General features: G+C 40.2%; 2 gene segments (V, D, J or C); both read right to left on the reverse strand.

Moving 5' to 3' along the window:
* Positions 1-1033: 1033 nt before the first annotated feature.
* Positions 1034-2615, reverse strand: LOC143006103 (Ig lambda-2 chain C region-like). The segment is given in 3 exon segments: positions 1034-1627; positions 2310-2407; positions 2611-2615. Coding segments are annotated over 3 exon segments (426 nt in total).
* A 3122-nt stretch (positions 2616-5737) lies between these two features.
* LOC143006104 (Ig lambda chain C region-like) lies at positions 5738-9731 on the reverse strand. The segment is given in 3 exon segments: positions 5738-6333; positions 7083-7166; positions 9650-9731. Coding segments are annotated over 3 exon segments (489 nt in total).
* Between the last annotated feature and the right edge of the window lie 6422 nt (positions 9732-16153).

A 16153-nucleotide genomic window follows, 5' to 3' on the forward strand; every position in this document is an offset into this window, starting at 1 on the left:
TGGATACACCACTCAACACAAATCTTCCCCTGATGTTTGTTCAGAGAGGACATTGCTTGTGAAGTTGATGAGGTGCTGTGGCCAGATGCCCATCGAAGACGGGAATTATTGTAAATAAAACCAAATCTTCAGCCTACACTGACAAACCCCCTCTGACCCTGTGGCACAATCAAACAATCGCCTCAAAACCATTTCATCTGTGCTCCAAATCAAACAAAGCTTTCACGTCATACACACAGCCAGGAAATATATAAACACTACAGAGGAATCTTTAGACACCACATAAAAAAACTGAGAACACAGCGTCCAGGGCATCAAGTTACAGAAAATGTTTTTACCATATGAAGAAAAAGCTTTTTGCAATTAAAAATATATATATAATACAGTTTTTTTTATTGCCAAGACACAATTGCAATTGCACTTGTGCGGTCACGATCCTGTGAAGTCAGTTGTGTTCATTTCCTGTTTTATTTAGTAATCATCTCCCGTTATGTTTCCAGTTACTTTACTTCCTGCCTTTGTGTTCCTTGATTGTTACTTATTGGATTCACCTGTGTCTGTGTTTAGTTTGCCTGTGCTCCATGTTCCCCTTTCCAGATCCTCATTTCCAAATTTTTCATTAAAACTCCTTATTTTCTGTTGCCCCTTGCCAGCAGGTTAATGTTTCCCGGCCGGTTCCATGGCTCTTGGGTCCTGGTTCTGGTCTGTTATTGTGATTCTGGTCCTTCTTCTAGTTTGTTCCTCTCTTCCACGTGAGTCTGATTTTGTCTCCTGTTCTAGTTCTGCTTCGTCTCCATAATCAATGTTTCCTGTTTCCCTTCCTGGTTTTTGTCGCTTTGGATAAAAACATCTGCCAAATGATCGTAATTTAATGTATTAATTAAACTGTAGGTTCAGAAGTGAATTATTTTTAACATTAAACAAACTAAACCTGACTGTGATACTGAGGGAAGTGTAATTATAAAGATCAGGTGTGATAGTATGATGGAAATGAGTTTGTTGTGATGAAAACATTACACAAATATACAGGAACTCATGAGAATTGCAAGGTTTATTTCAAATATCAGCAATTGTGTTTGAGTTACATTTTGATGAAAGAGGAAATCTATATCAGATGAGCAATAATGAGATGAGAATGAATATAAAGCTCAGTATGAAGAAAAGCAGCTATGGAAAGCAACAAACATCAACAGTGTTCATTTTGGGAACTTGCTCAAACAGCTGAACAGAGGACATCTGCAGCCTCCTGCAGCTCTCTAACACACAAGAAACAGCATTTGTAAACAGAAAGTGTTGATCCAAATCTACTGTGAGCAGTGGTCAGGGTCCAGGGTTTGAGTGACAGGACTCTGACCAGTCAGACTGGCTTCACAGCTCACTGAGCCCGCCTTTCTCCACTGGTCTGCACCAAGGCTCAGGGTGCTGCTCCAGCTGTAGGAGCCGTCCCTCCCCAGGACCTCCAGGCTGTCTGACACCCCCTCGGAGCTGCTGGTGCCCCCCACCTTCCAGCCCAGCCTCCAGGTCGGTGGGAAGCCCCCGCTGGCCACACACACCAGGGTGGCACTGCCCTGCTGCAGCTCCTCTGTAGAGGGGGGGAGGAGGGTCAGGGTGGGCTGCACCACACCCACTGAGGAGAGGAGAGGAGAGGAGAGGAGAGGAGAGGAGATAAATACTAATACTAAAAATAAATTATTGACAGTATTTAAAAAAAATCTTTGTTTCTGCTCAATAATTTACTAACTTAAATTTATTATATCTTTGGCGCAAAACACTTGAGTGTGTGCTTGAGCGTGTGTGTGTTTAAATACAGTGGAAACTTTATTCGTCTGTCTCTTTCACTTCCTGTTCAGTTCATGTTAAACTAATGAACCATGAACACAAAGTCCAAGTTAAACTGAATTCACTTATAAAGTCACAAATGTGTTTGACAGGAATTAACTCAACATTTGAATCTATATGAATTAACACAATTCAACACAATTCAATCATTACATTTTGAAAATGAACATTTTTAGTGTATTTAAAAAGGACAAGTAAAATAGATATGAACCTAAAACTTCCTTTTAATAGTTTCATAAATTCATGTTTTCGTATCAAATGTCTCACTTTAATATCATCTGAGAGAACGTTAAACGTAACCTCACATTTCTTCTCCACCTTCATGATCAGTACTTCATGGTGAAGACCAAAACTTGGTAAAAATGTTTCTTTGTAAAAAAATGAATTTTTACTTCATCACACTCTGAACTAAGCTTGGTATAAAAATGATAAACTATATGTTGTATAAAGTATAAATCTCTGGTACTTACAGTCAACGATGAGTTTGGTTCCTCCACCAAAAGTGTACCACAGTGATACAAACTCATTAAGTGGCCGTACAAAAACCTCCTGCACTTTGAACAAGCAGCTTTACTATGAAACATGTCTGATCTTTAGAAGAAGACTGAACTACTTTCAAGATTACTGATGTTACCTTTTCTGATCAGTATATATTGATTTTTTTAATAATTAAAATATTTTTTTGGGGCTTTTTACTTTAGTTTTCTTTCAGTGAGAAACAAACAGTTACAGCTCCCCTATTATCAATTTACATTTCAATTACAACTATACATCATTTTAGATAATATGAACATAATTATTGGTATTAATTAGGAAACAAATTAAGATATAATCAGCCTTAAAACAAAAATGTTAAAACCCTGTAATGAAAACAAAGCAGAGAAACAGATGAATCCTACAAACCACAGTGTTCACCATTTTAATCCAAGAGTTGTAAATCTTCACCTGCATGTCTCATGTAAATATATTTTCCATCCCAATAAGGTGAGAAAGTGTCAATCCAAGCTGTTTTCCCTCCTGGGTTTGTGTCCCACGTTGCCTTCAGTGTGTGGAGAGCAGAGAAATCATTTCCATAGAGAGGAGGCTTTGCATCATCAGCTGATCCTCCAGTGAACTGAGAAGCTTTATAGTGGTGTGAGTTCAACACTGCAGGACTCAGATCTGTGAGTGAACACAGCAGAAAGCACAAACACCATGACTCTCATCACCATCCTCATCTGGACGCTGGCCTGCTGCTGTTTTACAGGTTCATTCACTCAGCAACATTTCAAACACAGTGTGCTGCCTTTTCTCTCATTGATTTCTGATCATCCATCAATGATTTGTTTTTCATCCACAGGATGCAGCGGTCAGGTGACTGTGACTCAGCCTCCAGTAGTGACATTTACTCCAGGATCTACTGTCACTCTGAGCTGTAACACAAACCAAGCTGTTTACAGTCATTCAAGTTATGGTGAATATATGTTCTGGTACCAACAGAAATCTGGTCAGACTCCAAAGCTCCTAATAATCTTTGTGAGCACACGAGAGTCGGACACTCCAGCTCGGTTTAGTGGCAGTGGAAGCAGCACTGACTTCACTTTGACCATCAGTGGAGTTCAGGCTGAAGATGCAGCAGTTTACTACTGTCAGAGTTTCCACTACCCAAACAGTGTTTATGTGTTCACACAGTGATTTCTGGTGGTACAAAAACCTTCCTCAGTCAGACTGCAGAGACTCTGAGCTGTTACAGCAGGAAGCCACTGCAGCTGCTGAAGGAGAAGAAACTCTGACACAGACCACTGAACACAGAGCTGAACACAAACCTCACCAAACACAACATGTTACACTCAATATATATCACTTTATCACTATATCACTTCAAATCTAATATTCTCTGTATCATCAAGCAGAACTCCTTACAACATGGACATTTTTTTTGTCTTCTTGTTTTCTTGTCATAAGTCGTATGAAGCATTATACATGGTGCAAGAATAGAGCTAAAGGGCTAGAACCTTCTTCAGTTAATTCATATTGAATCAGTACAGTAAGAATATTACAACAACAAGCCCATTTATAAAAAGTGTAGGTTCAGAAGTGAATTATGTTTAAAAGACAGATGATGGTAATATAACTTGTACCATTAAACAAACCAAATCTGACTGTGACACTGAGGGAATCGTGATTATAAAGATCAGATGTGATGTTAATATGATGGAAATGGAGTTTGTTGTGGTGAAAACATCACAAAATTATACAGGAACACAGACCACTGAACTCAGAGCTGAACACAAACTTCACCAAGCACAACATGTCACACTTATATAGATATAATGAAACATTTATATGATCTTGGCACAATGAGTTTTTTCTGACATTCTCAACAGAAGAGAGAAAAAAATGCTTCATTATGAATTGGAGTTGCCTAATTTTCTCCTATCTCTTGATAAAATAGTTTCTTCTGAAAAAAAAAATATATAAGCTGAATGGTTTTTCCTGCATTACTCCCCTCAATCAATTTTCACTATTGCTGCAGTTTTATAACCATGTTGACATCATCATCATCCATGAATTAAATTGTGATCCTGTCACTGATGAATTTGAGCGTTTTTAGGAAACGTCAAACACTTGTGAAGCTCCCGGCCCAATGCTGGACTCCAGGACCACAGCTGAAGGATCATAATGTGTGTGTCAGGATTTAGTGCAAACTATTTCTAAATGGTAACCTGACTCCACAAATTTTGGGGGTTGAATTGGGATCATCTCAATGGAATTACCAGAGCCTTTGTGTACATGGAAAGAAAGTTTTTGATTTGGCATTGATGACACACATTTACTTGGACTTAGACTCAATGACTCGTTCAGACAGGTCGTACCTGAGGTTGTGATCCTTTCATTGTATATAGATTTATAAATAGAATCAGGATGGTTGTGTTTTTCTGCACATTTACGCGTTAGTTTCATGTTTATTTTATGTTGTCTTAGATATTGTTTATTGAAACAAAACCTGATTACTGATGTAACATTTTCACACTTTTCATCCATTTGTAGTTTTACATGTTCAGAACAAAAAATTTTGTCGCCACACGAGTCCACTCTGGTTCAACATTCAGCTCATAATTCCAGTGAGGAAAAGGGAGTAAAGGCGTCTGACAGTTTGTAATGACGGAGAATCATGATCATATTTAAAACAAATTCTCTCGGAATCAGTGTACTCTCCACCTCACCTCTCTTCTCTGTTTCACACAGTGAAAATGAGTGTGATGAGGATCTGTGGTTCACTGAACACATCACTGTGGATCCACACAAGTGCCATCAAGCAAAATTTCCTTTCAACGTTCACGTTTTGATGTCGCCCCTGATTAAAACTGAATATTTCTGAAATATAGATGAAGCCTTAACTGGTGCTAGAATATAGCAAAAGGGCTAGAAACTTCTTCAGTTAATTCATTTATATGAGCAGCAAAAAAAATCTATTGCAACAACCACATTGATTAAACTGTCGGCTCAGGAGTGAATTATTTTTAAAAGACAGATGATGGTAATATAACTTCTACCATTAAACAAACTCAACCTGACTGTGATACTGAGGGAAGAGTGATTATAAAGATCAGGTGTGATGTTAGTATGATCTACTTATCTATACACTCATAGCCACAGTGTACACACTCCATACTCCTCTCTCCATAGACACAGTCAGCTGTATAATTGTTAATTGTATTTATATTGTCTGTACATAACATTGTATGTTTTATTTCTAGATTTACTCTTTTTCTTGCTCTTGATATGGTGATTGCTCCAACTACCAATGCAAATTCCTTGTGGGTGAAAACCAACTTGGCAATAAAACTCTTCAGATTTGGATTCTGATGGAAATGGAGTTTGTTGTGGTGAAAACATCACAAAAATATACAGGAACTCATGAGAATTGATAGTTTTATTTCAAATATCAGCAATTTTTGTGTTACATTTTGATGAAAGAGGAAATCAATATCAGATTAGCAATAATGAGATGAGAATATGATGAATATAAAGCTCAGTATGAAGAAAAGCAGCTATGGAAAGCAACAAACATCAACAGTGTTCATTTTGGGAACTTGCTCAAACAGCTGAACAGAGGATATCTGCAGCCTCCTGCAGCTCTCTAACACACAAGAAACAGCATTTGTAAACAGAAAGTGTTGATCCAAATCTACTGTGAGCAGTGGTCAGGGTCCAGGGTTTGAGTGACAGGACTCTGACCAGTCAGACTGGCTTCACAGCTCACTGAGCCCGCCTTCCTCCAATGGTCTGCACACAGGCTCAGGGTGCTGCTCCAGCTGTAGTAGCTGTCCCTCCCCAGGACCTCCAGGCTGTTTGACACCCCCTCAGAGCTGCTGGTGCCCCCCACCTTCCAGCCCAGCCTCCAGGTTGGTGGGAAGCCCCCGCTGGCCACACACACCAGGGTAGCACTGCCCTGCTGCAGCTCCTCTGTAGAGGGGGGGAGGAGGGTCAGAGTGGGCTGCACCACACCCACTGAGGAGAGGAGAGGAGAGGAGAGGAGAGGAGAGGAGAGGAGAGGAGAGGAGAGGAGAGGAGAATACATCTCTCACTATTAGACAATCAGCCACATGAGGTCAATATAAATGTAGCTACACAAAATAAATTATTATGGTCATAGTTATGTCTTTGTTTCTGCTTCATTACTTTCCAATTTAAATATATTGCATATTTGGCGCAAAATACTTGCGTGTGTGTGTGCATGTGTGTGTATTCAAATACAGTGGAAACTTTAGTCGTCTGTCTCTTTCACTTCCTGTTCAGTTCATGTAAAACTAATGAACCATGAACACAAAGTCCAAGTTACTGTTAACTGAATTCACTTATAAAGTCACAAATGTGTTTGACAGGAAATAACTCAACATTTGAATCTAATGTCTATATGAATGAACACAATTCAACACAATTCAATCATTACATTTTGAAAATGAACACTTTAAACTTTACAGGAAAAATAGATATATAAGTAAAACTTCCTTCAAGTAGTTTCATAAATTCATGTTTTCGTATCAAATGTCTCACTTTAATATCATCTGAGAGAACGTTTAACGTAACTTCACATTTCTTCTCCACCTTCATGATCAGTACTTCATGGTGAAGACCAAAACTTGGTAAAAATGTTTCATTGTTAAAAAATGAATTTTTACTTCATCACACTCTGAACTAAGCTTGGTATAAAAATGATAAACTATATGTTGTATAAAGTATAAATCTCTGGTACTTACAGTCAACGATGAGTTTGGTTCCTCCACCAAAAGTGTACCACAGTGATACAAACTCATTAAGTGGCCGTACAAAAACCTCCTGCACTTTGAACAAGCAGCTTTACTATGAAACATGACTGATCTTTAGAAGAAGACTGAACAACTTTCAAGATTACTGATGTTACTTCATATGATCAGTATATATTGATTTTTTTAATAATTAAAATCTTTTTTTGGGTCTTTTTACTTTAGTTTTCTTTCAGTGAGAAAGAAACAGTTACAGCTCCCCTATTATCAATTTACATTTCAATTACAACTATACATCATTTTAGATAATATGAACATAAATATTGTTATTAATTAGGAAACAAATTAAGATATAATCAGTCTTAAAATAAAAGCAGAGAAACAGATGAATCCTACAAACCACAGTGTTCACCATTTTAATCCAAGAGTTGTAAATCTTCACCTGCATGTCTCATGTAAATATATTTTCTATCCCAATAAGGTGAGAAAGTGTCAATCCAAGCTGTTTTCCCTCCTGGGTTTGTGTCCCACGTTGCCTTCAGTGTGTGGAGAGCAGAGAAATCATTTCCATAGAGAGGAGGCTTTGCATCATCAGCTGATCCTCCAGTGAACTGAGAAGCTTTATAGTGGTGTGAGTTCAACACTGCAGGACTCAGATCCGTGAGTGAACACAGCAGAAAGCACAAACACCATGACTCTCATCACCATCCTCATCTGGACGCTGGCCTGCTGCTGTTTTACAGGTTCATTCACTCAGCAACATTTCAAACACAGTGTGCTACCTTTTCTCTGATTGATTTCTGATCATCCATCAATGATTTGTTTTTCATCCACAGGATGCAGCGGTCAGGTGACTGTGACTCAGCCTCCAGTAGTGACATTTACTCCAGGATCCACTGTCACTCTGAGCTGTAACACAAACCAGGCTGTTCACGGTGGTAGCTATATGCACTGGTACCAACAGAAATCTGGTCAGACTACAAAGCTCCTCATAAGATTTGCGAGCACACGACAGTCGGACACTCCAGCTCGGTTTAGTGGCAGTGGAAGCAGCACTGACTTCACTTTGACCATCAGTGGAGTTCAGGCTGAAGATGCAGCAGTTTACTACTGTCAGAGTCTCCACTACCCAAACAGTGTCTGGCTGTTCACACAGTGATTTCTGGTGGTACAAAAACCTCCCTCAGTCAGACTGCAGAGACTCTGAGCTGTTACAGCAGGAAGCCACTGCAGCTGCTGAAGGAGAAGAAACTCTGACACAGACCACTGAACACAGAGCTGAACACAAACCTCACCAAGCACAACATGTTACACTTATGTAGATATAATGAAATATTTATGATCTTGGCACATTGAGTTTTTACTGACATTCTCAACAGAGAGAAAAAATATGTTGTCATTATGAATTGAAGTTGCCTAATTTTCACTTATCTCTTGATAGAATGGTTTTATCTGAAAAAAAAAAAAGCTGATTTTTCCTGCATTTACTCCCCTTTACTATTGTCACTATTGTTTCAGTTTTAAAACCATGTTGACATCATCATCATCCATGAATCAAATTGTGATCCTGCCACTGATAAATTTGAGCATTTTTAGGAAAACGTCAAACACTTGTGAAGCTCCCGGCCCGATGCTGGACTCCAGGACCACAGCTGAAGGATTATAAAGTGTGTGTCAGGATTTAGTGCAAACTATTTCTAAATTGAAACCTGACTCCACAAATTCTGGGGTTGAATTGGGATCATTTCAATGGATACCATTGATTTGGCAATGATGACACAAACTTGTTTAAACAAAGACTCAATGCTCTTTCAGACAGGTCGTACCTGAGGTGACACAGGAGTCACATCGGCTTTTTCACTCAAATATACAGTATATGAGGTCTACAGACACATCCTGGTAGAGTTTAAGTTGAGTTCACTCTGAAATGCTCAATAACTTCCCCTGGTCTTCCTCCTCTCAGTACAACTATCCCCATGATCAGCCTTTAACGCATTAGAGAGCTTTAGACTGTGATCGACTGTGGTGGACAAAGTACATAAATCCTGTACTAGTGTTAAGTACAGATACTCACATTGGTTAGTTAGTTTGTTATGTAGTGGAGTAAAAGTAAAATGGACACACTTGAGTAAAGTACAGATACATTCAAAGGACTCCACACATGTATAATGTAAGCAGACTTCAAGGGAAAATAGTTCAGGTTAAAAGTTCAGATGCTTAAGATTTCTGCTGATAGCCCAAGGGTCAGAGGTCACAGGAGAACACACTCACACAGCTGATCAGCTTATCAGGAACTCACTTGACTTCAATCACTTGTGACTCTGGAAGTGTTGATAAATAAACACCCATTTACACAAGTTACCGACCAAACATGAGAAAGAAGTCAAATACACAGTTTCCATGTGGACTTCAGCTTTGCCTTCAACACCATCATCCCGTCACTGCTGCAGGGGAAGCTCTCCCAGCTTCTTATGCCTGACTTCACCTGCAGGTAGATCACAGACTTCCTGGCTGACAGGAAGCAGCATGTGAAGCTGGGGAAACGTCTCGGACTCACGCACCATCAGCACAGGTTCCCCTCATGGCTGCGTTCTTTCTTCTCTGCTCTTCTCCTTGCACACCAATGACTTCACCTCCAGTCATCAGTTGGTCCGGCTCCTGAAGTTCGCCTACAGGCAAGAGATTGAATTGGTGCAGGCAGAACAATCTGGAGCTTAATGCTCTGATAACAAAGGAGATGGTTGTGGATTTCTGACTGAACGAGCCCCACTGCCCCCATCATTCTGTGTGACTCCCCAGTTGACACTGTGGAGTCTTTTCTATTCCTGGGATCCATCATCTCCCGGGACCTCAAGTGGGAGCTCAACATCAGCTCCCTCACCAAAAAAGCCCAGCAGAGGATGTTCTTCCTGTGGCAGCTGAAGAAGTTCAGCCTCCCAAAGACGATGATGGTACACTTCTACTCTCCCATGATTGAGTCCATCCTCACCTCCTCCATCACCTTCTGGTTCGCTGCAGCCACAGCCAAGGACAAGGGCAGGCTGAAATGTATCATACGCTGTGCAGAGAAGGTGATCGACTGCAAACTGGCGTCCCTCCAGGACCTGCACGCCTCCCGGACCCTGAAGCGGGCAGGCAAGATTGTGGCCGACCCCTCCCATCCTGGACACAAACTGTTTGCTACCCTCCCCTCTGGCAGGAGGCTGAGGTCCATCAGGACCAAAACCTCACGCCACAAATCTAGATACTCTTTCCCTCTGCAGTGGGCCTCATCAACAAGGCCCGGGTCTTCCACTGACCATTTAATAACCATTGTACCTTTGCATGTTTAACTTTATTTAACTTTATTCAATTTAGTGAATTTATTAAATTTTCTGTATTTTTGATTTATAATTTGCTCAGTTGTTGTTTTATATGTTGTTTTTGGTTTTATATGTTGAACGCACCAAGGACCAGAGCAAATTCCTTTCAAGGGTAAACTTAATTGGCAAATAAAGCTATTCTGATTCTGATTCTGATTCTGATTCTGAAGTTGGCCAGCCTTAGTTACTCACATTACTCTGCAGCTTTTGGTGGAGCAGAGACACTGAGGGCCTGATCTTGGGGCCAGATGGAGGATTTAATGGGGGCAGAGATTTGGTCTTTCCAAAGTGTCTTCAACTCTCACAAAACAAATACAATATGTAAAAATGGATGTAAAACTCTTTTTTAAGATGTATTTGTATGTTTTATATGTTATCGTACCATAGTTAGGACTGTGATCATTTCATTGTAAATAGTTCCATAGAATCAGGATGGTTTTGTTGTTCTGTACATTTATGTGTTAGTTTCATTTATATTTCTTGTTGTCTCAAATATTGTCTTATATTTTTCTGATTTTACATATTCACACTTTTCTTTCATTGGAATTTTTACATTTTCAGACCAGAAAGTGCAGAATATCACCACATGAAGGCGCTCTGGTTTAACGTTCAGCTCATAATTACACAGAGAGAAAGTGAGTAAAGGCGTCTGACAGTTTGTAATGACAGAGCAGCATGATTTCTGATTATATTAAAAACGATTGCTATAACGGTATATATGAATGTATAATATTCATATTTTCTAAAATATATAAATATTTTTTGGGCATTTTGCAAACAGTTACAGCTCCACAATTAAGAATTAACATTTTAATAATAAATACATATGATTTGAGTTATAAGACAGTCTTATACCAAATGATGAAATAATCAGCCTTAAAACAAAAATGTTAAAACCCTGTAATGAAAATAAATCAGAGAAACAGATGAATCTTACAAACCACAGTGTTCACCATTTTAATCCAAGAGTTGTAAATCTTCACCTGCATGTCTCATGTAAATATATTTTCCATCCCAATAAGGTGAGAAAGTGTCAATCCAAGCTGTTTTCCCTCCTGGGTTTGTGTCCCACGTTGCCTTCAGTGTGTGGAGAGCAGAGAAATCATTTCCATAGAGAGGAGGCTTTGCATCATCAGCTGATCCTCCAGTGAACTGAGAAGCTTTATAGTGGTGTGAGTTCAACACTGCAGGACTCAGATCTGTGAGTGAACACAGCAGAAAGCACAAACACCATGACTCTCATCACCATCCTCATCTGGACGCTGGCCTGCTGCTGTTTTACAGGTTCATTCACTCAGCAACATTTCAAACACAGTGTGCTGCCTTTTCTCTGATTGATTTCTGATCATCCATCAATGATTTGTTTTTCATCCACAGGATGCAGCGGTCAGGTGACTGTGACTCAGCCTCCAGTAGTGACATTTACTCCAGGGTCCACTGTCACTCTGAGCTGTAACACAAACCAAGCTGTTTACAGTCATTCAAGTTATGGTGACTCTATGCACTGGTACCAACAGAAATCTGGTCAGACTCCAAAGCTCCTAATAAGACATGTGAGCACACGAGAGTCGGACACTCCAGCTCGGTTTAGTGGCAGTGGAAGCAGCACTGGCTTCACTTTGACCATCAGTGGAGTTCAGGCTGAAGATGCAGCAGTTTACTACTGTCAGAGTTTCCACTACCCAAACAGTGTTCGTGTGTTCACACAGTGATTTCTGGTGGTACAAAAACCTCCCTCAGTTAGACTGCAGAGACTCTGAGCTGTTACAGCAGGAAGCCACTGCAGCTGCTGAAGGAGAAGAAACTCTGACACAGACCACTGAACACAGAGATGAACACAAACCTCACCAAGCACAACATGTTACACTTATGTAGATATAATGAAATATTTATATGATCTTGGCACATTGAGTTTTTACTGACATTCTCAACAGAAGAGAGAAAATATGTTGTCATTATGAATTGAAGTTGCCTAATTTTCACTTATCTCTTGATAGAATAGTTTCATTTGAAAAAAAAGAAAAAGATGATTTTTCCTGCATTTACTCCCCTTTACTATTGTCACTATTGTTGCAGTTTTATAACCATGTTGACATCATCATCATCCATGAATCAAATTGTGATCCTGCCACTGATAAATTTGAGCATTTTTAGGAAACGTCAAACACTTGTGAAGCTCTCGGCCCAATGCTGGACTCCAGGACCACAGCTGAAGGATCATAATGTGTGTGTGTCAGGATTTAGTGCAAACTGTTTCTAAACCGGAACCTGACTCCACACATTTGGGGGTTGGGATCATTTTAATGGAATTACCACAGCCTTTGTGTTCATGGAACGGAGGCTTCTCCCACCATTTGGCATTTATGACACACACTTGTTCAGACAAAGACTCAATGCTCTTTCAGACAGGTCGTACCTGAGGTGACACAGGAGTCACATCGGCTTTTTCACTCAAATATACACTATATGAGGTCTACAGACACATCCTGGTAGAGTTTGAGTTGAGTTCACTCTAAAATGCTCAATAACTTCCCCTGGTCTTCCTCCTCTCAGTACAACTATCCCCATGATTAGCCTTTAACGCATTAGAGAGCTTTGGACTGTGATCGACTGTGGTGGACAAAGTACATAAATCCTGTACTAGTGTTAAGTACAGATACTCACATTGGAGTCAAAAGTAGATTATGTTAGTTTGAAATGTAGTGGAGTAAAAGTAAAATGGACACACTTGAGTAAAGTACAGATACATTCAAAGGACTCCACACATGTATAATGTAAGCAGACTTCAAGGGTAAATAGTTCAGGTTAAAAGTTCAGATGCTTGAGATTTCTGCTGATAGCCCAAGGGTCAGAGGTCACAGGAGAACACACTCACACAGCTGATCAGCTTATCAGGAACTCACTTGACTTCAATCACTTGTGACTCTGAAAGCGGTGATAAATAAAAACCCATTTACACAAGTTACCGACCAAACATGAGAAAGAAGTCAAATACACAGTTTCCATGTGGACTTCAGCTTTGCCTTCAACACCATCATCCCGTCACTGCTGCAGGACAAGCTCTCCCAGCTTCTTGTCACCTGCAGGTGGATCACAGACTTCCTGACTGACAGGAAGCAGCATGTGAAGCTGGGGAAACACGTCTCGGACTCACGCACCATCAGCACAGGTTCCCCTCATGGCTGCGTTCTTTCTTCTCTGCTCTTCTCCTTGCACACCAATGACTTCACCTCCAGTCATCAGTTGGTCCGGCTCCTGAAGTTCGCCTACAGGCAAGAGATTGAATTGGTGCAGGCAGAACAATGTGGAGCTTAATGCTCTGAAAACAAAGGAGATGGTTGTGGATTTCTGACTGAACGCTGCCCCCTGCCCCCATCATTCTGTGTAACTCCCCAGTTGACACTGTGGAGTCTTTTCTATTCCTGGGATCCATCATCTCCCGGGACCTCAAGTGGGAGCTCAACATCAGCTCCCTCACCAAAAAAGCCCAGCAGAGGATGTTCTTCCTGTGGCAGCTGAAGAAGTTCAGCCTCCCAAAGAGGATGATGGTACACTTCTACTCTCCCATGATTGAGTCCATCCTCCCCTCCTCCATCACCTTCTGGTTCGCTGCAGCCACAGCCAAGGACAAGGGCAGGCTGAAATGTATCATACGCTGTGCAGAGAAGGTGATCGACTGCAAACTGCCGTCCCTCCAGGACCTGCACGCCTCCCGGACCCTGAAGCGGGCAGGCAAGATTGTGGCCGACCCCTCCCATCCTGGACACAAACTGTTTGCTACCCTCCCCTCTGGCAGGAGGCTGAGGTCCATCAGGACCAAAACCTCACGCCACAAATCTAGATACTCTTTCCCTCTGCAGTGGGCCTCATCAACAAGGCCCGGGTCTTCCACTGACCATTTAATAACCATTGTACCTTTGCATGTTTAACTTTATTTAACTTTATTCAATTTAGTGAATTTATTAAATTTTCTGTATTTTTGATTTATAATTTGCTCAGTTGTTGTTTTATATGTTGTTTTTGGTTTTATATGTTGAACGCACCAAGGACCAGAGCAAATTCCTTTCATGGGTAAACTTAATTGGCAAATAAAGCTATTCTGATTCTGATTCTGATTCTGATTCTGAAGTTGGCCAGCCTTAGTTACTCACATTACTCTGCAGCTTTTGGTGGAGCAGAGACACTGAGGGCCTGATCTTGGGGCCAGATGGAGGATTTAATGGGGGCAGAGATTTGGTCTTTCCAAAGTATCTTCAACTCTCAGAAAACAAATAAAATATGTAAAAATGGATGTAAAACTCTTATTTAAGATGTATTTGTATGTTTTATATGTTATCGTACCATAGTTAGGACTGTGATCATTTCATTGTAAATAGTTCCATAGAATCAGGATGGTTTTGTTGTTCTGTACATTTATGTGTTAGTTTCATTTATATTTCTTGTTGTCTCAAATATTGTCTTATATTTTTCTGATTTTACATATTCACACTTTTCTTTCATTGGAATTTTTACATTTTCAGACCAGAAAGTGCAGAATATCACCACATGAAGGCGCTCTGGTTTAACGTTCAGCTCATAATTACACAGAGAGAAAGTGAGTAAAGGCGTCTGACAGTTTGTAATGGCAGAGCAGCATGATTTCTGATTATATTAAAAACAATTTCTATAACGGTATATATGAATGTATAATATTCATATTTTTTAAAATATATAAATATTTTTTTGGCATTTTGCAAACAGTTACAGCTCCACAATTAAGAATTAACATTTTAATAATAAATACATATGATTTGAGTTATAAGACAGTCATATACCAAATGATGAAATAATCAGCCTTAAAACAAAAATGTTAAAACCCTGTAATGAAAATAAAGCAGAGAAACAGATGAATCTTACAAACCACAGTGTTCACCATTTTAATCCAAGAGTTGTAAATCTTCACCTGCATGTCTCATGTAAATATATTTTCCATCCCAATAAGGTGAGAAAGTGTCAATCCAAGCTGTTTCCCTCCTGGGTTTGTGTCCACGTTGCCTTCAGTGTGTGGAGAGCAGAGAAATCATTTCCATAGAGAGGAGGCTTTGCATCATCAGCTGATCCTCCAGTGAACTGAAAAGCTTTATAGTGGTGTGAGTTCAACACTGCAGGACTCAGATCTGTGAGTGAACACAGCAGAAAGCACAAACACCATGACTCTCATCACCATCCTCATCTGGACGCTGGCCTGCTGCTGTTTTACAGGTTCATTCACTCAGCAACATTTCAAACACAGTGTGCTGCCTTTTCTCTGATTGATTTCTGATCAACCATCAATGATTTGTTTTTCATCCACAGGATGCAGCGGTCAGGTGACTGTGACTCAGCCTCCAGTAGTGACATTTACTCCAGGATCCACTGTCACTCTGAGCTGTAACACAAACCATGCTGTTAACAACGAATACATTTCTGGTGACTATATGCACTGGTACCAACAGAAATCTGGTCAGACTCCAAAGCTCCTAATAAGATATGCGAGCACACGAGAGTCAGACACTCCAGCTCGGTTTAGTGGCAGTGGAAGCAGCACTGACTTCACTTTGACCATCAGTGGAGTTCAGGCTGAAGATGCAGCAGTTTACTACTGTCAGAGTGAACATTACCTAAACAGTGTTGATCTGTTAACACAGTGATTGCTGGTGGTACAAAAACCTCCCTCAGTCAGAC

This window comes from Genypterus blacodes, unplaced genomic scaffold, assembly GCF_046128005.1.
Source record: "Genypterus blacodes isolate CSIRO-AG114 ecotype Tasmania unplaced genomic scaffold, CSIRO-AGI_Gbla_v1 ptg000073l_1, whole genome shotgun sequence".
NCBI lineage: Eukaryota > Metazoa > Chordata > Actinopteri > Ophidiiformes > Ophidiidae > Genypterus > Genypterus blacodes.